The sequence below is a fragment of the Nicotiana sylvestris genome, chromosome 1 (genome assembly GCF_000393655.2).
Source record: "Nicotiana sylvestris chromosome 1, ASM39365v2, whole genome shotgun sequence".
In the NCBI taxonomy this organism is placed as follows: domain Eukaryota; kingdom Viridiplantae; phylum Streptophyta; class Magnoliopsida; order Solanales; family Solanaceae; genus Nicotiana; species Nicotiana sylvestris.
Genome location: NC_091057.1, coordinates 105,113,579 through 105,137,477, shown reverse-complemented (window position 1 = coordinate 105,137,477; position 23,899 = coordinate 105,113,579). Strand labels below are relative to the sequence as shown.

Genomic DNA, 23,899 nt, shown 5'->3' with positions numbered 1-23,899 from the left:
ATATATATATATATATTAGGAAGAAACTACTCCCCAATTTAAATTGTTATTTTTTTTTTCTTATTTTCATTTTTTATAGATATTTAAATTCAAAAACAATAACCAATAACTAATTATTAACTAAATAACTAATTATGCCAAGTGTCTTTTTTCTAGGCTGCCACTTGGCTTAAGGAGAGGACTTTTTCCTCTCCTTTTAATATATAGATAGAAGATAAATAATTAATTAATTATATCAAGTGCCTTTTTCCTAGGCTGCCACTTGGCTTAAGGATAGAACTTTTTCCTCTCCTTTTAATAATATATAGAAGATATATATAGATAGATATACATCTTTATACAAAACTAGCTTTCTAGTTTTGTGAAACAAATGGCAAACTTTAGGGAGCAAACTGCACTATCCGTTTGAGGACATTCTGGTAAATTGACGCTCCCCGCGCACGTCTCCCGGTGTTCGAATAAATATTGTTTCCCTGGAAAATCAAATGGTAGTTTCCACTTTCCACCACCGTCCCCGTCCTCAGTTTTCAATTGCTTTCGCCGATGAATTACGAGCAGAGAATAATCGCCGCATCGAAGTTCGTCTACGCCGGCGACTCAGCTGACGATTCTCCGCCGGTCAACACTGTTGACTTGGAAGTTAAAGCGACTCTTAAACCTCACCAAATCGAAGGAGTCTCATGGCTCATTCGAAGATACCGTCTAGGCGTCAACGTCATTCTCGGTATTTTCTTCTTCTAGAAACTTCACACTTCTTATGTGTGCTCAAAGATGTAGACTTTCAGGAAAAAAAATAATAAGACTATTTGAAATTGCTCTGATAATTAATGGGTTGAATTTGCCGTGTTTATGGGACGGAAGGGAGTATTTTTATTTTTAATTGATTGGCCTAATTTGACATAATTAATGATGCTCTCATTTTATTGTTCTTACAGGGGACGAGGTATAACTGCCAACACTGAAACCAGCATTTAAATTGAAAATAGTGATTTATTAAGCAGCAATATTTGTTGTCAACGGATAGTGTCTTGATTTTCTCTATGCTATGAATGATTTATTGACAGATGGGGTTGGGGAAGACTTTGCAAGCTATATCATTGCTGAGCTATCTGAAATTCTTCCTAAAGACTCCTGGACCATTCTGTGAGTGGGAAGACATGTAATTTTTATCTAATAATTAATAGTAGCCGAAACACATCTTAGGTAAACATTCTATGCTTAGATTTTGCAAAATGTTGCAGTGGTGCTCTGTCCTCTTAGTGTGACGGATGGTTGGATGTCTGAAATGGCCAATTTCGCCCCAAAATTAAGAGTGCTATCCTATATTGGAGAAAAGGAGCACCGGCGCAATCTACGTAAGAAGATGTATGAGCATGTGAACAAGAAGGCGTTGTGTGATGTAAGTATTGGGTCCTATTGCACTACTGACAATACATTTATTTTCTCTTCAAGAACTGTCGATTTATTTCTATTACTTATCTCACCCTGAATTTCCTCATTTCTTACAGGCAGAATCACTGTCTTTTGATGTGCTGTTGACTACATACGACATATTATTACTTGATGAAGATTTTCTATCCCAGGCTCCATGGAGTTATGCAATAATTGATGAAGCACAAAGGCTCAAAAATCCATCCAGTGTATGTCTGGAATTCTTCTTTCACATAAAATGCAACTGAGATATCACACCTGATCTTGGTATGAGATAGAATATTGACTACTTATGCAGTCATGATGTGTGCTCAAAGTCTACTGAAGTTAATTCCGTATACTACCTTTAAATTTGTATTAACTAAATGCCCCTTTGAGGGTAAATAGGTGATATTTCTTCAACATCCTTATTACTTCGAAAATAAAGTTCTTCCAAATTTCCTTGAAATGCAAAAGGCATTTATAGAAAAAGATTTTGATTAACTTTTTCGTTAGTAGATTTCAATATCCTGTAGTAGTGCAGTCTTGAAATGTTGAGTGCATTCAACTGCTCTACAGAAAGTAGGACAATGTCTATTTCTCAAAGTTCAGGAGCAAAATTTATGTTTCAATAAACCTTTTCGAGGGGGGTGGGTGATAAGCAACTGTTCTTGATCTTCTCCAACCCTATAACACAAATACCTTATGCTGCGTGTTTGAAATCTTTACAGGTGCTGCATAATGTGCTCAAAGAGCGTTTTGTTATGCCTAGGAAATTGCTGATGACTGGCACACCTATACAAAACAACCTTTCAGAGCTTTGGGCTCTGTTGCATTTTTGTATGCCTTCAGTTTTTGGAACACTGGATCAGTTTCTCTATGCATTCAAGGAAGCTGGCGATCCTTCATGTAATACTTAAGCCTGTAATGAGTCATTGGCTTGCTTCTTTTTCCCTTTAAAGATAAACGTGAAATTTTTTGGGCACTGCTTATTTGCTTTGTGAATCATTTTTTGCAATTGTGATCATTTTCTGGTCTAGATAAATATTTATTTATTTCACGCGTGGTTTCTGTAGTTTTGGCACTTGATGATACTTTATAGCATTTAGAGCACAATCTATAGCTTATTTACTTAGGTCTGCCAATGATGTATGATCTTTGCTCTTATATTTTCGTGCTTTAGGGACTGATAAGATAGAAAATTCATGTTCTACTTCTAGAGGCTAATATCGCGAATCATTTTGCACATTTACCTGCTGATAGTGATCACTAAATTAGATGCCTTCATGTCTTCCTATTGAACTGATGATTGAGCATGATCTAGTCTGAACTTATTTGATTGAAGATACGTGAGACCCTTCCAATATGCTGATGGCTCTTCTATTTCTCTCTCTGACATACTTCTGTAACAATTTGCTATGCTTACTGAAAAAAAAGGAGGCCTATGGATTGGGTTTGGCAGTGGTGGGAAGAGGCGTGACTTGCTAGTGACAAGCTCCCAGTGACAGAGCTAGAACAGCATTCATTTTCATATATCTGAGAAAAAGTTATTGTTCTTCATCTCCCCCCTCACCCACAAAAAATACGTAGGGCTCTTCTAAGGGTTTGATTGTCCAGTCCTATGTTTTTCCAGTTAAACAGAGCGCTGCTCCTGTAACTTTTTGGAACAATAAAACAGACACGGTGCCTAAATCTTTTATAAATGGAGGTTTTCAACTGTGAATCAAGTGTACAGGCCACAAAATGATATTACAATAATTCAAGTAATTTTCAGCAAATAGAAAAAGAAGGTGAGAATGATACTACATGTTGCCTAAAGATCTTGTGTCTATGACTTCAGTTTCCCAGTTTACAAGTATACAAGATTGAGATTCATCTTTCCATTTTTGCTTCTAGGAAACACCTAGATTGCATTGAATTAATTAGGAGGGTTCATTGAAGATTTTCTATAATTCCCGCAAGGCCATGTCACTTGTTTATATGCTATTACCATTCCTTGAACAGCAACATGGGGCGCCCCTATTCTTGTTCTAACATATTTCCATTTTAACAGGCCGTGATGCAGACAAAGCTAAGGAACAATTCAAAATTTTGAAATATGTAATAGGGGCATTTATGCTCCGAAGAACTAAATCTCAGCTTATTGAGTTGGGGACTCTTGTGCTGCCACCTCTTACTGAGATTACTGTGTAAGTTAACCATCTTTGTCAGGGTCATTGATTTTGCAAATGATTGCTGCAGAACTCTCACTAGAGCTTGTAGAGGATATTTCTCTCTTTAGATGGTTGACAATAATCTCATGTGATTTTCCATGGACTTACTTTTGTGTAGTGTTGGTAATATGTTTGTAAATTTGATTCCAGGATGGCACCATTGGCGGCCCTGCAAAAGAAGGTATATATGTCCATATTAAGGAAGGAGCTAACACAGCTGCTAGCACTTGCTTCTGGAGCACCCAGTACTCGGTCGTTACAGAATATTGTACATACCTATCTTTATTAGCCTGGATGTTTCTCATTTTGTTTCTCATTTTGGGTTGGTGACACCCAGATTTATGCTTTTGATTTGCTCTTCTGTGTGGGAATCTGGTGTGGTGAATTAACTTTTTGTGTCAATAAGAGAGTGCAACAAGAGGTTTCTTATTATGCTTTATGCCATTGGAGTATAAGAAGCTTCTGGAGGTGATGAGTACTATTTAATGAACCAACTTGACATTTCAAGGATAAGCTTTACATCTAAGTGCATTATCATATCCTGAGTAGTGGAGAGGAGCTATGTTGCTTCTTTATAAGGTTTTCTGCATGCCAAATTCTGCCTATGCTGATCAGCAGGATTGGCATAATTGAAGGTGAGTTGGTAACTGGAGGTAAGAGTTGAGCTATGAACCTTGGTTCCATCTAAGAGGAAGTCTAGTTAGTAAACCATGTATGATTACCGACAGTTACATGGGGTGAACTTATGCGTATAATAACTATTCATACTTCAAATTTGATGACTTGTTACATGTAAAAGATTATGGTATTATACTCCATGTGTGAACCTTTTAGTACTAAGAAGGAATTTTACAGCCTCCTTAAGTTGAAAATAAATCTTAATTAACACTCGTATCTGAAGCTTGGTAAACAGCAGACTGAAGAATTAGCAAATAATTAGACGAGGCTGAGAATTGTTATGTAATCACGAACTGAATGTAGACATTTTTTCCCATTAATATATGTAATTCAATCATAATGTTTCTACGTCATGTCTGTAATGACAAGTTATTCTGACATAAAAGGACTGATTTTACCTTATAGTCATTAAGGTAACCATTGCTCCATTATCTCTGTATTTCAAATTGTGTCAGAGCCATTAGGCTCAAAGTTTTCTAAACAGAATTTCCTGCTGGAAGAAACAACTACGGCAACCTGGCAGTAAGCGAGTGGTCTTCACGTGCTACCTGTTCTTCAACACTGCCTCTCACGCACTGGCGCTTGGAGGCACTTGCTCAGGCAGGGTCCACGGCTTGACATTCCGGCATCGCCCCGTCAAATCCGGCAGAACGCTGGTGTTTCTCTGGTATTAAAACCTTGTTTGGAGACTGTTCTTTCTTCCAGGTCTGCCTCTGCTCGTCTTTTGCTTCCATTGCTGCTGGGATTCGGTGATTTGAGTTTCAGAAATTTGGTTTGGTGATTCTTTTGTTTCACTGTTGGTTGACAGCAGTTGTTTAGTCGAGTTCAGACGTTCTGGTTAGACCATTTTGTTTCCGTTGTTGATCGTAATGGCTCTCTGACTTGTTTGAGTGTTATTTCGTTCACTGATTCTTAATCTTATATTGCTGATCCTCTGAATCATTGGGTATTTCGTCAATCTGGTTCAATGTGAATTTATTTGAAAGGGATTGTGTTGGGTCAGACTTGTTGAACTCCTTGTTATTTATCAAAAATTACCCTCAGTCCGCTGCTGGTCTAAGTTGTCTTAGTTGAGGAATGACAAACAAGACAATTCTTGTTTCCGCGGAAGAATTTGTTAGATTTTGTCAGTACCAAAACTCACTTAAATAATCTACTTCCCAACAACTTCTTCAATCGAGACATCTCCTCTTTGTCATCTCCTGTCATTACTATGTCATCAACATAAACTATGAGAAAAGTGAGTTTACCCGTTTGATGTCTTATGAAGAGGGTGTGATCAACATTGCTTTGTTGATAACCGAATGAGATCATGGCTTTGCTGAATCTGTCAAACCAAGCTCTGGGGGATTGCTTCAGTTCGTATAAGGCTTTCTTCAATCTGCATATCTTTCCTTGACTCTGTGCAGTATCAAATCCAAGAGGAATCTCCATATACACCTCTTCTTCTAAGTTTCCATGAAGAAATGCATTCTTCACATCAAACTGTTGCAAGTCCCAATCAAGATTAGCTGCACAAGATAAAAGAATTCTAACAGTGTTCATCTTAGCAACAGGGGCAAATGTCTCTTGATAATCCACTCCATAAGTCTGGGTGAGTCCCTTAGCCACCAATCTTACTTTGAATCTTTCAATTGAGCCATCGGCTTTGTGCTTCACAGTAAAGACCCATTTGCAGGCAACCAACTTCTTGTCTGGTGTTGAAGTGACAAGTTCCCATGTCTCATTTTTTGACAAGGCCTTCATTTCTTCAATCATAGCTTGCTTCCATTTAGGATATGCAAAAGTTTCCCTCCAATTCTGGGGAATAGACACAGAAGAAGTAGACAAGGCAAAGGCTCTATAGGAGGGAGATAAAGAACTATAGGAGACAAAATTAGATAGATGGTATTTGGTGGTGCGAGATCTGACTCCTTTTCTGAGAGCAGTAGGTTGTTCATCTAACTTATTAGGAAACGTAGATACCTCACAAGTAGAAGAAAGTTTAGCTTCGGTAGATTACACGATGGCTTCTTCTGCTCTATTTTTCCTTGAGTAAGTTTTCAAATCAGGCCTATCCAAACGCCCAATAGTCTCCCCCTGAATTCTTTCTCCAAATTCATTTTCCCCTGTAATAATGTCATCAAGAGGTCCAGTAATGGTACTAGGTAGAATCACCTCTTCCTCCTTACTGCTCTCCCCCTAAGTGGTGATGAGTTAATACTGAAATAGGGCTCAGATTCTCGAAAGGTAACATCCATGCTAACAAAAGATCTCCTAGAGGGAGGATGATAACATTTATAACCTTTTTGTGTCGGAGAATACCCAATGAAACACAATTTATAGCTCTAGGATCAAGTTTCCCAGAATTTTTGATGTGGACAAATCAAACACACCCAAACACCTTTGGAGGAACAATATATTCATTCTTACCCTTTAGAGCTTCCAGAGGACTTTGAAAATTGAGGGGGTTTAAGTGGCATTCTATTGATAAGATAGGTAACCGCTAGAATAGCATCCCCCAGTAAGGTTTTGGTAGATGCATGGTGAACATAAGAGATCTTGCTACTTCTAACAGATGCCTATTTTTTCTTTTAGCGACACCTTTTTGTGCACTAGTGTGAGGACAACTAGTCTGATGGACTATCCCATTGGACTCCAAATAAGCACCAAATCTTTTATCCATGTATTCGCTGCCATTGTTAGTTCTCAAGATTTTATTTTGACATCAAACTGAGTACAAATCATCTTATGAAATGATTGAAAACAAGAGAAAACTTTACTTTTGGCTTTTAACAAATATACCCAAGTCATCCTAGTGCAACAATCAATGAAATTAACAAACTATCGACTACCAGACAAAGAAATTATTTGGGTAGGACCCCATACATCAGAATGAATAGTCATAAACGAAGTTGTGCTTTTATTATCACTCACAGGATAAGAGTTTTTAGTATGCTTGACATATTCGCACACATCACAGAACAAAGATTCAAATCGAGTCCTTGAAAACAAATCAGGTTATCACTTCTTCAAAACATAGAATGATGGGTGTCCTAACCGTCTACGCCGTTGTATTATTTCTTGGTTGACATCCTTACTTTCCCCAAAAAAGGCTTGACCAAAGTTTTGAATCCCGTCTAATAAATACAAGTCATTACGCAATCTACAAATGACAATCCTTTTCCCTGTTTGAAGATCCTGGAAAATACAATGATCGGTAAAGAACTCGATTTTACAGTTTAGAGCTTTGGTGATGGCACTAAAAGATAAAAGATTGATATGGAACTCAGGGACATGGAGCACAAATGATAGTTTAATATTAGGAGTACAAATGACAGAACCTGTTCCAGAGATAGGTGTTAAAGAACCATTGGCTATTTTAACATTATCTCCTTTGGGACACAGAATAGTTTTGAATGCCTTTAGAAGAGCCTGTCATGTGTGTATTTGCACCAGAATCGACAATCCAAGAATTAAGGTTATCAGCAAAGGCAATACCTGATTGCACATGATTGGATGTGGCTACTTTAGCGGAGTCAAGTTTGGCTAGGAGGTGACGGAGAAGCTGAATTTCATCCGAAGATAAGATTTCTCCAGAAACCGTCTCCTTGAATGTCTCCATATTTCAGCCCAATCAGAAGGAAATCAGAAGGAGTTTGTGTTGCGGACAACCTATAAGAAAGAGAAAACTCGACCTTTTCAATAAAAAAGGAACTCTAGTACTGCGAGGGAGATAACTCACCTCATAAAGGGAGCAATGGCTCTGATACCATGTAGATTTTGAGAAAAAGAAAAGGCTTCTTGTATTTATGTGTTTGTTTACATCCCATGAGCAAGGGAATTTATACAAAGCTCCTAATGCTAATTAAGGAAATAAAATAAATCTATACAATCAATCCAGCTATCAAATCAAATAAAATCAGAATAAAATCAGATCTCGTAAGTATAATCAAATATGCTTGAATCATGCTAATCAACACTCCTAAATCAAGTATGCTTGAATCATGCTAATCAACAGTGGCACACCAATGGTTCCTAATGTACATCTAACTAAGGATGATGGTGACCTTTCTGATGATCCAGATATTGCCTATGCAGTTAGTATTGTCAGTCAAACATTGGGCAGCCTTGAAACACATTCTGTGCTATTTAAAAGGAGCTCCTGGCCTTGACATATTGTATGGCGATCACGGACATATCGTATTGAGTGTTTTGTAGATGCTGATTGGGCTGGATCAAGAATTGATAGAAGATCTACTACTGGCTACTGTGTCTTTGTTGGTGGAAACCTGATATCTTAAAGGAGTAAGAAACAAAATGTTGTATCTCAATCTAGTGCAAAATTCGAGTATAGAGCTATGGCTCAATCCGCATGTGAAATACTATGGATACATCACCTTTTAGCTGAGGTTGGTTTGAAGCCTTTGTCTCCACCAAAACTTTTGTGTTATAATCCAGTGTACCATGAACGAACGAAACATATTGAGATTGACTGTCACTTTGTCCGTGAGAAGATTCAAGAAAATATGATTTCTACCGGCTACGTAAAGACAAGAGAACAATTGGGTGATATATTCACGAAGGCTTTAAATGGAACTCGGGTGGAATATCTTTGTAACAAGTTGGGTATGATTAATATCTATGCTCCTACTTGAAGGGAAGTATTTTTTTTTTTTTTTGGCAATCCGCTAGGCAAGCGCCTAGGGCTAATTTTTTTATTAATGAAAGAAAAGAAAAATACAACAATTAGGAACAGTACAAATAAGGGGGACAATAGCACCGGTATTGTTACCCATATGCCTTGGCTATATAATCACTCCTCTGCCCCTCACATTGCCTTATGATGACAGCCTCATGTAGAGGATTCATGGTGTAGCTGCCGGCAAAGTCTCACGAGGGCATATAATCTCATAGCCGTGTGGATATTTTTCCAAAGGCATAGTACCAAGACAACTCAAACCGGGCTAAACCTTACCCTACTAATCCTATTGAGGCAGAGAAAAGGCCTCACCTACTAGCACGCATGTAAAAAATAAGAACTGGAGAGTACCAAATATTCAATGATCATCACAGAGTTTATAACATACTCTGTGATGATATTACAAATGAGAATACTAATAAAGTGGTATAATAGAATGAAGTACCAATTTGGTTCATGTCCCTTCTTTTGCAAACTTGTAAAATCTTCAATTTGTAATTCTTTGTTGTTTTCCTCAACCGTGTTCAAAATGTATTCAAAAATCATCCTTTCTTTTTTGAACGGTTGGACCTCGTTGATGTAGTTGGGGCAGCCTGCTTTTGTTTGGCAACTCTCATTGGAGGTCGCCTAACATTTAAAAAATCACTAACCTTGTCGTCCCAACTATTTTTCCTTGTATGAGATTTCCTATTTTTTCCTCTATGCATAGGTGATAAATCACCTTTTCTTGCTGCATGTGCGCGGCATTCTTTCAAAACTGCATTTTCTTCTCCTTCCTCATACATATCTCTACCCACAGATACTGGATCTGGCATGTCTTGTAAAAATTCTTGTGCCATCAAACCATTTCCATCTTGTCTGTTAACCATAATTGCCTTGTTTTGACTTTGTTTTGTGCCTTTCACCTGGTTGCTGGTCCAATCCCCACGCCCAGTGCTACCAACTTGATTTGTATTTAGAGAATTTAGGGGCTTAGAACTTACCATTGCATCAAGTAGCTTTCTGTCCTCCATCGTGATAACAGGTGCCCTTATAGATAACTGTTGCTGTGCAGCAGTTGAAGAAGTTACTGCTGCTCCTGCATTGTTTTCATTCTGCTGCTGCAATGCATCAAGCAACTTTCCATCCTGCAAAGTGATAGCTGGTGGCGTTGTATCCTGCTGCTGCTGTCCACCAGTTGGAAGTGTGACTATAGCTCCTGAGGTGTTTGCATTCAGCTGCTGCTGCCCATTCTTTCGACCAGCTGGATCAATCTGGTTACTATGTGTGGCTGCATTTTGAACTATGTTTCCAGCTACTGCATCCTTGACTTTTAGAGCAGCAACTGGAGAGTACCTGGGAATGAAAGCTGGAGCGTTGAGATTCAACATGCTTTTGTGGCTCGTGTTTGGTATACCATCTGGTTTATGCAGTGTTAGTGAATCAAGTTCTTCACATCAACCTCATGATCTGCCTCTTCAGATGAGTATCCAGCAAAATCAACACCACAATCTTCTTCATCATCATACTCATGCTGGTCATCCCAGAGCTTGGATTTAATTGCCATCGCCTTTTGCGCATCAACACGAACAATGTCCTTCGACACAATAAGTCGACCACCTGTGTTCTTGGCAAGTTGTTGTTTGCTACTACCTGGATATTGTAGTTGGCAAATTTTTGGGGTTGTGTTCATCATCATAGCTGCCACGACATCGTTTACCATTTTATCAAGCTCCGAATTGGAAATATGTAGCGTTGGCGTATCTGCAGCATGAATTTGACTTGTCTCACCATTGTGATTACCACCAGATGCGATCTGAAGCCGAACACCAGAAGGGAAGTATTGCAGAATGTACAGACATAATTTCATATAGTATACATAACACAATCATATGTAGAGATATTTAGGGGTTTTTTGATTTTGTTTCCTTAAATAGATACACTTGTACACCTACAAATAGCTCTCATTTTTTGAATAACAAGATAAGAATATTGCTCCATTGTCTCTGTATAGTAACGTATATATTAGTATTTGGGCATACCCTTAACATTAGCTGTCTATAATCTTTTCAGTTATTGCAATGTTTTCCCAGTCACGTTTTTGAGTGATTCAAAGATATATATACACCATTTTGCCCCGTCAAAAAGACATAAACACTTCTTTTCTAATAATATTTTTAGAGTTAGCATTCTCTGCAGAAGATAGGGCGCAATGGAAGAAAAAGATATCTGTAGGCGATAGGTATTAGTTGAGTATATGTTTTATTGAATATTTGATTAGCTTAATTGTAGTGATTTGATCTATGTTGCTCTGACTCTCTGAAAATATTGCTGGGTACGTGTCGGATCCTCCAAAAGTAGTGTATTTTTGGAGGATTCGACACGGGTACGACAACATTTTGAAGAGTCCGCGCAACATAGGATTTGATTAGCTTAATTATAAGGATTTTATTTGATTAGCTTAATTATAGGATCTTATTTTATTTGATTGTAATTAGCATTATTGTCTTTGATTTTTTTTCCTAAATTAGAGATAAGACCGATTGTATTAATATCCTAGTGTATAGGTTGTACCGATATTGAAATATACAAAGAAACCTTTAATTCTTCTCCAATTCAATATTGTGTCAGAGCCATTTATAGAGATGGCAATGGGGCGGGTGCGGGGCGGGTTTTGCCTTAACCCACAAAATTTCAACCCGCCCCGCCCCACATAGCATGTTCACCTGCGTCCACCCGCCCCGCATTAACACCCGCGTCCAAGTTCTCGTTGGAATCCAAGTTGCAAGCCAATAAAGTCCAATTTTGAATAGCCATAAATCCATAACTATAAATCCTACCAAATGCTGTCAGTTTTAAGTATTGACAGTGTTCGGTTTTAAAGTTTTTTAATATACTTATTTTTGATTTTGCATGCATCAATATTGGAATTTAGTTTGATACATCAGTATGCCATTTCTAGTGATTCACATGTATTGTACACGATAATGAGATCGGATATATAAAATTTGAGTCAACTAATTATTACTTGACTCAATTGACTTAAAACCCTCAGGGGGTTGTCAAGTCAACTAATTATTACTTGACAACCCTCAGGGGTTGGCCTGGTGGCAATTGACTTGAGCCTTGGGGTTTGCTCCCTTTCAAGGTCTCAAGTTCGAAATCCATTGGGTGTAAACAATTTCTGAGGGCCATCGAACTGGGTAAAACCTGAATTAATCGTGGTGCACTTGCGGGAAACTCCTTGCCGAGGGCCTAAACACCCCCGGGATTAGTCGGGGCTCGAAGAGACTCGGACACCTGGTGCAAAATCAAAAAAAATAAAAATTATTACTTGACTCAAATAAAATAACTATATAGCTAAAGTGGGATTTTAAAACACTAAAAATATATGACATAATATTTTCTTCCTAGAGATGCAAATAACAGAAAAATATGTATTTATAGTTAACTAAATAAATGTTCAATATGAAATATATTCCTCGTAAAAAGCCAAATTAGTTTGAGACTAAAATAATCAATGCATAGGTGAAAGGAACCACAAGTTCAAAACTGAAAAAGTAAATATTTCTAGGTTGCAATAATATTAACAATAGCTGAAACATTATAATTTTGCAAAAAGATAAAACTCGCACCCACAACGAATTTTGAAAAAATTATTTTGACCCGCCCCGTACTCGCATATGTCTAAACCCGCACCGCCCGCATATGCTAAAACCCGCACCGCCCCATTGTCATCCCTAAGAGCCATTGTTGCCTTTTTTGAGGTGAGCTATCTCCCTCTGCAAAGCTAGGGTTCCTTTTGTATCAAATAGATTGAGTTTTTCTCCCTGAGTGTCGCCGACACATTTCAAGCCTACCTTATCAGTTTCATCAATTTTTGGAGTAGCACATGTATGGTTCCAACATATCAGAACCTTTTTTTCAGCCAGATTTCCCATTTTTCTTTTCTGAAGAGTAACGAGGTTCACTGCTCCTTGATTTTGCAAAATTTTATTTTTTGAGAACTGTTATTTTTTTCAAATTATGGGAGACTCAAAGGCAGTAGTTATCAATTCTGTAGACAATGCTATTTCACATGGTATTTCACAAATTAGTGCGGTAAAATTAGAAGATGCTGGTACATATCTTGCTTGGTCAAGATCTTGTTTACTTTTTATTAAGTCTAGAAAGCTGCCTGGTTATATTACCGGAGAAACAAAAGCACCTGTTGTGACTGATGCTAGTTATAACAAATGGGATTTTGATAATTCCCTTGGTATGACATGGTTGTTGAATACAATGCACCCTCAAATTTCTAAACAGTATTTATTGCTTGATACTGCTGGAAAAATTTGGAATTCAACTAAGCGCACTTACTCTCGCAAGGGAAATGATGCCCTGATTTTTGAAATTCGAAATAAAATTCACGCAACTAAGCAAGGTGAATTGACTATCACTTATTACTATTCTAAGTTAAGTAGGTTGTGGCAAGAGATTGACTATTATCAGGATCTCCAAGCAAAGTGTACTGATGGTGCAGTTCTCGTTCAACAATTGGTTGAAAAGGAAAGGGTCTATGATTTTCTAGCTTATTTGAACCAAGAATATGATCAGATCAGGGTTCAAGTTCTCGGTAAAGTTCCTTTTCCTTCTCTTGAGGATGCATATTGTTATGTTCAATAAGAAGAGAGCCGACGAGGGGTCATGCTTTATTCAACACCAATGGAGAAGTCTGGGTTAACTGTGTCTCATGAGCAACCAAAAGCATTCACTTCTGATAAAGATCACATGCACTATGATTACTGTGAAAAGCCAAGGCATATAAAGGAGGCATGCTGGAAACTACATGGTAGACCAATTAGAGGCCGTGGAGGAAAGCATGTAGGTCAATAAAGTGGCCTAGCTAATATTACATAAAATATGAAAACATCCAAGGAAATTACTTTTGGAGAAGCATTGTCTTTGGATGAAGTTCAACATCTTCATCGTCTCCTGAATAAACTTTACTCTTCTAATATTGCTACTTCCAATTATGTGCAGTTAGGTATTGCCTTTAATGCTCACCTTAATTCTTGGATTATTGATTCTGGTGCGAATAGACACATGACAGGCTACTCTAAAAGCTTTCAAAACTACTCTCCTAGTCCCAAAGGGGATTATGTCAGAATAGCCAATGACTCCCTAACTCTTACTTTGGAACAAGTTTTGTCACACCTGATATTACATTATCATCCGTCCTCCATGTGCCTGAGTTTCCCGTTAACTTAGCGCCATTACCAAAAAATTAAACTGTAGTATCGAGTTCTTTCATGATCATTGTGTTTTTCAGGATCTTCAAACAAGGAATAGGATTGACAGATGGCTTATATTGGATTAATGGAACTCAAGACTTTGTTCGGGCCTATTTTGGAGGAAATAAGGATGTCAATCAAGAAATAATACAGTGGCATAGACGAATGGGGCACCCATCATTTTTTGCTTTAAAGAAGTTATATCCTAGTTTGTTTTCTAGAACCGAGTTTGAATCTTTGTTTTGTGATGCTTGTGAATTTGCCAAACATACTAGAAACTCTTATCCTTTGAGTGATAATAAAAGTACAACTCCTTTTTCGACTATTCATTCTGATGTGTGGGGTCTTACTCAAACAGTTTCTTTGTCTAGTAGTCGATGGTTTGTTACCTTTATTGATTGCTGCACTAGGATGGCTTGGGTGTATTTGTTAAATGTCAAAATTGAAGTTTTCTCCTATTTTCAGTCTTTTCATAAGTTGTTTAGTACTCAATTTGAGGCTAAGATAAAAATCTTACTACTGACAATGACACAGAATACATGGATAAAAATTTTGGTGCTTATTTGGAGTCTTATGGGATGATTCATCAAACTAGTTGTCCTTATACTAGTGCACAAAATGGGGTTGCTGAAAGAAAAAATAGGCATTTGTTAGAAGTGGCTAGATCTCTTATGTTTACCATGAATCTACCAAAACCTTACTGGAGGATGCCATTCTAGTAGCTGCCTATCTCATCAATAGAATGCCACTTAAAATCCTCAATTTCTAGAGTCCTTTGCAAGCTTTAAAGGGTAAGAATTATTATATTGTTCCTCCGAAAGTATTTGGGTGTGTCTGCTTTGTTCACACTAGAAACTCTGAGAAACTTGATCCTAGAGCTCTTAAGTGTGTCTTTATTGGGTATTCTCCAACACAGAAAGGGTTTAAGTGCTATCATCCTCCCTCCTGGAGATCCTTCGTCAGCATGAATGTTACCTTTCGAGAATCTGAGCCCTATTTTAGTATTACACCATCACCTCTTGGGGGGGAGAGCTATAAGCAGGAAGAGATGATTCTCCCAAGTTCCACTATTGAAACCATTGCCACTACCACCGGGGAAAATGAAATTGGAGAAAGAATTCAGGGGAGACTATTGGGCATTTGGATAGGTCTGATTTGAAAACTTACTCAAGGAGAAATAAAGTAGAAGAAGTCATCATGCAATATGCCGAAGCTGAATCTTCTTCTATTGGTGAGTTATCTACATTTCCTAATGAGTTAAATTTGCCTATTGCTCACAGAAAAACAGTCAGATCCTGCACCACCAAACATCCTTTATCTAATTTTGTCTCCTATAATTCTTTGTCTCCCTTTTATAGAGCCTTTGCCTTTGTCTATTTCTTCTGTGTCAATTCCCTAGAATTAGAGGGAAGCTTTTGCAGATCCTAAATAAAAACAAGTTATGAATAAAAAAAAATGAAGGCCTTGTCAAAAAATAAAATATGAGAACTTGTCACTGCACCACCTGACAAGAAGTTGGTTGGCTGCAAATGGGTCTTCACTGTGAAGCACAAAGCTGACGGCTCAATTGAAAGATTAAAAGCAAGATTGGTGGCTACACTCAGACATATGAAGTGGATTATCAAGAGACATTTGCCCCTGTTACTAAAATGAACGCTATCAGAATTCTTTTGTCTTGTCTTGTGCAGCTAATCTTGATTGGAACTTACAACAGTTCGATGTGAAGAATGCATTTCTTCATGGAGACTTAGAAGAAGAGGTGTATATGAAGATTCCTCTTGGATTTGATACTGAACAGAGTCAAGCAAAGGTGTGCAGATTGAAGAAAACTTTGTATGATTGAAGTAATCTCCTAGAGCCTGGTTTGACAGATTCTGCAAAGCAATGATCCCCTTTGGTTACCAACAAAGCAATGCCGATCACACTCTCTATATTAGACATCAAAGCGGTAAACTCACTCTTCTCATCGTTTATGTTGATGACATTGTAATGACAGGAGATGACAAAGAGGAATTAACCCGATTGAAGAATTTGTTGGCACAAGAATTTGAGATCAAGGATCTAGAAAACTACACTACTTCTTGGGAATTGAGGTTGCTAGATCAAAAAGAGTAATCTTCATTTCTCAAAGAAAGTACATTCTGGATCTCTTGAAAGAAACCGGTATGATTGGTTGCAAACCAACAGAATCACCCATTGAGTGCAATCACAAGCTACAAATAAGGGTTAGAGAGTCAGTTGATAAGGAGAGATATTGGAAGGCTTATTTATCTCTCTCACACTAGACCAGACATAGTTTATTCAGTGAGCTTAGTTAGTCAGTTTATGCATGAGCCTAAGGTGTTTGTGAACTTATTTGGTTGCAAAAGTTATTAGAGGAATTGGGACTCTCTGAAAAAGGGGAACTTTTCTTGTACTACGACAACAAGGCTACACTCAGTACAACTAATAATCATGTTCAACATGTTAAAATTGATAGACACTTCATCAAAGAAAAGGTTACAAGTGGTATCCTGAGGTTGCTTCATATGTCGTCAGAAAAACAGCTAGCTGATGTACTTACAAAAGGTCTCAACAAACGGACTTTCCGTACATTGATTTGTAAGTTGGGCATGTACGATATCTTTACACCAACTTGAGGGGGAGTATTGAATGTTTGATTAGCTTAATTGTTGTTATTTGATTAGCTTAATTATAGAGATCTTATTTTATTTGATTGTAAATATCCTAGTCCATAGGTTGTATAGGTATTGAAATATACAAATAAGCCTTTTCTTCTTCTCAAATTCAACAGTTTTAGACAGTAACACTTTTATGGTCTTATAATTTCTAGGTGTGGTTTAACCTTTCAGAGATTTATATATTTAGAAAATATGCGGAACTTCTAATACTTTTTATTTGCATTTGCATATATTGGCATGGGATAGTTTAAATGGTGTAATGTGGTAAGTGAGGATTCATATAGCCGACCCCAACTTGTGTGAGACTAAGGCGTTTTGTTGATTACAGTTGGATAGTTGGAGTTTTTGTTATCAGATGGAAAGGAGTTTGTTGGGACATTTTCTTGCATTTAGGAGAGGTTTAATGGCATTCTTTTTTAAGCTGTTCACTTCCTTTCTGAGTTGAATTTGCTTTCAGTGAGATTCCACCAAGTATCTTTACTGCTGCTCAGCATCTCCGCTTCGAAATATCATGTTTAGTATCTATCTGATTTTAACCTTTATGGGGCGAGACAAATGCTTCGGAGTTGAAGATTTATTTGTCGGAACTCAGCTTGTTTCTTCCCTAAAACTAACCTGCAGGCTCGCTTTCAGGTAATTCAACTACGAAAAGCATGTAGTCATCCTTACCTTTTTGCTGGTATAGAACCTGAACCATATGAAGAGGGAGAACACCTGGTTCAGGTACTGTATCTGCTTTCTGCTGATTGTCATTATATTTATTTATGACTCTAGATTTCGCGCTTGTTATGCACCGTAAATAATTGGATCCACCCGGCAGTTAATAGTTATGTAGCTGTTAGTTATTTTGGCATTGAAGATTGGGGCAAAAGATTATGCTACATTCTTTTGGGGCAAAAGATCACACTGTGTAAAAGAAGTATTTGCTTGTTCATAAATTCTTATCTTCTCAGCATTAAATACTTCTCAGGCTAGCGGGAAATTGCTTATTGTGGATCATCTTCTTCAAAAACTTCATGCTTATGGACATAGAGTCCTTCTGTTTGCTCAGATGACTCAAACACTGGATATATTGCAGGTAAGTGTTTGTATCTAGTATCTTTTGCAAACTCTAGCGGAATGTTTGAACTTTACAAGCTTTATTTAATCTTTCTACTTCTTTGTTTATCTTATGCAGGATTATCTGGAATTGAGGAAATATTCTTACGAGCGTCTTGATGGTTCAATTCGTGCAGAAGAGCGCTTTGCTGCAATAAGGAGCTTCAGTCAACAGTCAGCCAAGCGAAGATCAAAGTTGGAAGCTGATCAAAATGGAGCATTTGTTTTCTTGATTTCAACAAGAGCTGGTGGAGTCGGATTGAATCTTGTGGCTGCTGATACTGTAAGTGCCAATTGCTACCCCGACTTTTATCATCAAATGGTTTAATATTATACACTTGGGTTGATCTTATGATCTATATATTGTACAAGGAGTGATTCATTTTTCTTTACATGCTTTTCTGAAGTCATTTTCTCTAGTCTGTAGTTCTCATTTCATGAACTTCTTCTCTTATTGAGAGATGGAAAGTGGTGATTTGAACGCTTGGATCATGTCTGTAGCGAAGCCGTAATGCACGTGGAAATCATCTGTGCCATTCAAGCTTAGACTGTTTGGATGCTTAATCTCCAATTTGTTAAAGAACATTAACTGCATACGTGGATATTGATGCACTCCTCTTTTCCTAATAATTGTCATTATGATGTTTAGCTATTGAGTTATACAGGCAAGGAAAAATGCTTTTAGCTCGTATTACATACGTTACAGTGATGTCAATTGATACCTACCCGGTGATAGGTGGAGCATGTTTTGGGAAGCCATGATTTTTCTGAAAAAATGCTTAATGGTGAATATCTTGCAAGTTAATTGCATGATATAATTAAATTATTGTCTTAAATTTGATCTCAAGACTCAAGTGCACAAATATAGCCATTGCTCTTTTGGCCACTGCAGAGTGGTTTTGTGTACATATGGACCCGTCGAACCCTGATTTGGCATCTAATTCTTTCAGCTCCTTGACAAGTTATGGTGGTGTAGGTCATATTTTATGAGCAAGACTGGAATCCCCAGGTAGACAGGCAGGCCTTGCAGCGTGCTCACCGAATTGGTCAAACAAACCATGTGTTATCTATAAATTTAGTCACGGAGCAGACGGTCGAGGAGGTGAGAAGAGGATTGTAAACTATCTCGAAGTTGATGTTTAGTTCCTCTAAGTGAGGGTTCTAACTGTGTAGGTCATTATGCGTAGAGCACAACGGAAGTTACAGCTTAGCCAGAATATTGTAGGAGATGATGTCTTGGATCAGGAAGGGAAAGAGATCGCAGGAGCTGAAGCTGGTGACTTGCGATCTGTTATACTTGGATTGCATATGCTAGATCCTGCAGAGATAACCAATGAGGAATCAGATGAATTTGATAGGACTGAGTTGGCTGCAATGGCAGAAACGATTATTGCATTTCGTAATGAAGAACGTTCTGCCAAAGATGAGTTTGAGGTAAAGCCAGTTGACAGGTTAAGCGAGTTCAATGTTGTCACAAAAAGGGGTCCAGAATCTATTAAGCTGGATCCTCGTCTTGATGAAGCTTCATATCTCGCGTGGGTTGAGAAATTCAAGGAAGCATCACAGGCTAACCATGGTCCAATTTTCGAGCTGGGCAATAGGAGAAGGTTGCCTGAAGAAAAGCAGGTAAAAACTGAAGCTGCAAAGAGAAAGGAAGAGGAGGAGAAGTTGTCAAAGTGGGAAGCTCTTGGATACCACTCATTATCTGTCAGATATCCTGTATCAGCTCCTGATACTGATATCTCCTCAGATTCCGGTGCTGTTCATTTTGTTTATGGGGACTGCACTCATCCTTCTAAAGTGTCTCCATCAGAGCCGACCATTATATTCAGGTTTTATATGCTCTCTGTGATATCTTACCTTTCTTTGTGAAGCTTGTGATGCTTGTTGCAGCTTCTATAGAAAGTTTCTTGGCTGTTGTTCTAATTGCACAAGTATTTAGCTTCTCTTGAAACTTTGTTGTGAAATCTTGTTTGTTCTCTTTGTTCAAGTTCTTTTCTTTTTCTTTCCAAAAGTTCTTCTCTTGCTTGCTTGGAATCTTCGTATATTGTGTTTTATGACAGAGAGGATTCCATGGTAACTGCAATTTCCTTTCAATTTTGACTCTTCCTTGCAAGCTTCCATTGTTGAATGGTTTGGAAGTATATGTATGTAACTAATAATTACTTAATAGAGGACGCTTGTATCTGATAAATGCTTAAAAGCACTCCAAGCTGGGCAAAAATTTATTTATACTGCATGTATTTCTTATCAATATTTCTTGGCAGCTGTGTTGATACATCCGGAAGCTGGGGTCATGGGGGTATGTTTGATGCATTGGCGAGATTATCGTCTAGTGTACCTGCTGCATATGAGCGAGCTTCTGAATTTCATGATCTTCATCTAGGTGATCTCCATCTTATAGAGATTACAGGTAAATTCGGTTTCTTTTACGAGTAATCATGTGCTTGTTTTCCCCGACATCACTAGCGCTGACACTCAAGGTTTTAAACTTGTCCTATTCTTGTTACTCGTCTGAGCTAATTAAGGAACTGACTGACTTGTATTATTCAGGTGTACTTGATATCCATTTTATCAGCTTACATCCAGTTCATGTCAGAAGATTTCTTTCTATGATAGAGTTTAGTAGTACCATTTTGCATACATATCTGTATAACTGCTGTAACTCAATATTTGCGTCCATAGTCAAGTCTACCGAGATATCAGTTTGAAACCATGCAATGTTTGCTTAACTTGGCATGTATCGACTTGTAAATTAGGACTGGCTGGAAGTATATGAGATGATATGGTAGTAGATAGTAGATATCCACACTGTGTAGCTAGAAAAGCTGAGGGTTCACGCTGGTCTTAGTGGAAGTTTTCTTGGAGTTGCTTTTAACAAAAGACCTTGTCTTTTGCTGAGATGGGAAATAAATAAAAGTCCAAATTAGCAGAAATGAGAGAAAGAAATGATAGATCCGCGTGGGATGCAGTTGATTGGTGGTTTCCAGGAGTTGTTTATTGCCGCATGCAGTGCAACAGCTAAATTCTTTAGATGGGAAAATAAAAATAGCTCAAGATTATTTGTTCTGTATTTTTCTTTTCTTTTCTGTGTTCTTCATCCTCTGGTCACTTCTGTCAATCTTCTTTATTTGCCTTAGGCTTTACCTTTAATTCGTTTTTTCCCATCTCCACATGACATTGTTATGTAGAGGATCTCACTAGTGGCAGTGGTTCACCTCATGCTCCTCAGTGGGTAGCTTTGGCTGTTGTGCAGTCCTACAATCCTAGGCGCAAAGTCCCACGTGGCAGTATCTCCATCCTTGACTTGGAGCATTGTCTATCAAAAGCATCATATTCAGCTGCTCAAAAGTCTGGTACATTCAATTTCCATGCTTCTGGAAAAATTTCTTCTGTTCTACTTGTGGTTTGAATTCTCTTTGTTTTTGTATGGTCTGCAGTTGGGTTCCTATTTTTCAATCTTTGCACAAGTATAAATTTGGTATTTGAGATATTCTGGGAACTTAGTAGGACAGTATAACGACAGGTTGAATGGGGAGAGATGGAGGCGCTCTAGCATGGGTGCCTTAAAAACAAGAAGTTTCTTTTTTCCGTCTTAAAGTTGGCAGTTCCCAATGCTCCTCTTTCTATCTTTTTTTTTTTAGTTGGATGACCCTGAAGGGACATTCCTGGTGCTTCTCTTTGCTCCATGAAATGTGCCAACTTCGAGCACTTTACTCAAAACTCTACAAGAATCTGAGACGAAGTTTGACATGAGTTTAGGTTAAAAATGGAGATAATATACGTCTTATATAGCACATGTTCCATGGGAAGTTGCATTCAGAATCGTGTTGATATAGCTTAAGATCATTGGTTTTGGCCATGCCACCAGGCATTCTTTAAGACATTTCATAATGGTCCAAGTGCCTTGTTGCATCTCCTCGAATATAGTCATAGCGATCTACTCTGGTACAGATATATCAACCAGTATATATCAATCAGTTAGTTATTCCTCGATCCAAGTTAGTGTGGGGCGGGCAATATGAATTTTCTGTATTTGTACTTCTCTTGTTCATGCACATTTCCTTCAAAGACTAGATCATTTGTCATTTAAGCAAATTAAGAGAGAAATTGGTCATATACTTTCTAATGTTGAGATGTGTAGAATTATGGACAAGGAGTTACAGCTAGGTTGGAGTTTAAATACTAATTTTTCATTTGCTGTTTAAACAAGTGAAATAAGCGCAAAAAACTGAGATTGATATTTGGAGCTGCTGAAATGGATATCGGATGTTTTTGAAATGTTTACAAAATGGATTTAGGTGCTTTCAAATACAAGAATGGAGAAGAAATAAACAGATATTCATTTAAGAGAACAAAGGAAAGTCGAGAACACATCAATCTAATGATGTTTCCTTCTTGTTGGAACCATATGAAACAAAGGAGACTGATGTAATATTCCGAATAATTATTAATCTCAGAACAGCAGAAGTTGTATTAGGAAATATTAGTAACTTATCCGAGCAGACCAGTATCTATGAAAATTAGACTAAACATTAGTCAGTTATACTGCAACCAACTTGTACATATATGTAGAAAAAGTGTATTATGGAAATGGTTGTACAAAAAAACTTTCGCCAAAGTGATGTGCTATGTTTATTCCTAGTCAAGAATGGTTGTGGCCTTGTGGGATGTGGCGGGTACATATGTGCAATGTGCCAGTAGTTCTGTGCCTATACCAGCTCTTGGTAAAAAACAAATTACAAGAAATTTCTGTAGTTATTTGAATATTACCAGGTCATTGTATTGCCAAATGTATCTGTTCAGAAGTTTCCTTGGCTATAACATGGTGCATGTCCAACTATTATCATGTTTACATTTGGAAGCATTGCTCAAATAGTATCATTTGATGGTGACTTCTTGTTTTCTGCCGGCACAATATCCTAATCGTTTATTAACACTTTTTGATATTTCAAGCATCAATCCACATGCCAAGAATTGGTTATCAGGATGGTTCTGACAGGTCAGAATGGTATACAATTGAACGTCTGCTGCGGAAGCATGCTGCTCTCTATGGCATAAATATCTTTGTGTAAGTTCCTTCAATTTGTTGTGTTTCTGTGTGCTCACACATCTAATCTAGTTGTACATGTGCATCAGTGCATGTATATGCTTTAGCAAAGTTGGCTGTTGAAGGATTATGGTAGATTTTGTATTCATTGGATGTTTGCGTTTTTAGCTTGTACATGAGAAGACTTGAGTTTGCAGTTTACCCCTTCTCCAGAAGAAGGAAAAAAGGAAAAAAGAAGCAGCCAAATTCCCCTTTCTAGTTGGCTAAAGTGTCAAATAACAGCTACTGCAATTTTAAACCAAGAACAAGCATTCATCCTCAGATTCCATAAGCATAATTCCTTTTATTTCATGTGTTCAGGTATTATTTCCGGCGTTCAGCACAGAGCTAAGAGGGGGACAGTATCAGTGTTCCATACGCAATGGACACGTCTGGAAAAAATCCGGTTTAGTGTAGATTAACCTTATGCAGTATGAAGTTGGTCAGCCTGTGACATTCTAGATGTCAACAGTTATAATACCTGTATCCTTTTGGTCTAGGTGTGAGTTAAGCAATGATAATATTATGTGGAGATCTCCTTGATGGAGGTTTATGTTTTTCAGACCAATAACTATGGTCAAAGCAACTTTCAGCTTGTTATACAAGCTAATCAATAATTTGGTATCTTGCATTTGTTTTTTGACAAAACAACCATACTAGGTTACTTGTAAATATATGTGATGTATTTTCAATGGAATTATTATCTGAAACATTGTGCATCAATACCCCTTTGTCACTTGCCGATAATCACTCGGCTGGTGTAGAACCACTGGCCTAAATTTGATTACACGTCAGCA

General features: G+C 37.7%; 1 protein-coding gene across 3 annotated transcripts; it reads left to right on the top strand.

Annotated features, from left to right (window-relative positions):
* Nucleotides 1-407: 407 nt before the first annotated feature.
* LOC104233644 (probable helicase CHR10) lies at nucleotides 408-23,812 on the top strand. 3 transcript variants are annotated; one of them, XM_009787068.2, is made up of 17 exons: nucleotides 408-724; nucleotides 936-943; nucleotides 1,065-1,143; nucleotides 1,242-1,399; nucleotides 1,509-1,640; nucleotides 2,142-2,319; nucleotides 3,464-3,599; nucleotides 3,774-3,891; nucleotides 17,549-17,638; nucleotides 17,886-17,993; nucleotides 18,093-18,296; nucleotides 18,990-19,115; nucleotides 19,187-19,845; nucleotides 20,281-20,426; nucleotides 21,205-21,369; nucleotides 22,970-23,084; nucleotides 23,424-23,812. In XM_009787068.2, the coding sequence occupies exons 1-17, from the start codon at nucleotides 544-546 to the stop codon at nucleotides 23,452-23,454; spliced, it is 2,634 nt and encodes an 877-aa protein (XP_009785370.1). In that variant the 5' UTR covers nucleotides 408-543; the 3' UTR covers nucleotides 23,455-23,812. The 3 variants fall into 3 exon arrangements, with proteins under 3 accessions (XP_009785370.1, XP_009785372.1, XP_070022566.1); XM_009787070.2 differs by lacking the exon at nucleotides 936-943 and having other exon boundaries at nucleotides 637-724; XM_070166465.1 differs by lacking the exons at nucleotides 936-943; nucleotides 22,970-23,084; nucleotides 23,424-23,812 and having other exon boundaries at nucleotides 637-724; nucleotides 21,270-21,366.
* The last annotated feature ends 87 nt before the right edge of the window (nucleotides 23,813-23,899 follow it).

Bases quoted from the DNA above. Each gene is read 5' to 3' on its own strand.
- LOC104233644 (XM_009787068.2), top strand. From the start codon at position 544: ATGAATTACGAGCAGAGAATAATCGCCGCATCGAAGTTCGTCTACGCC. The intron at 1,641-2,141 runs GTATGTCTGGAA...AAATCTTTACAG, and splicing joins GGCTCAAAAATCCATCCAGT to GTGCTGCATAATGTGCTCAA. The intron at 19,846-20,280 runs GTTTTATATGCT...ATTTCTTGGCAG, and splicing joins GAGCCGACCATTATATTCAG to CTGTGTTGATACATCCGGAA.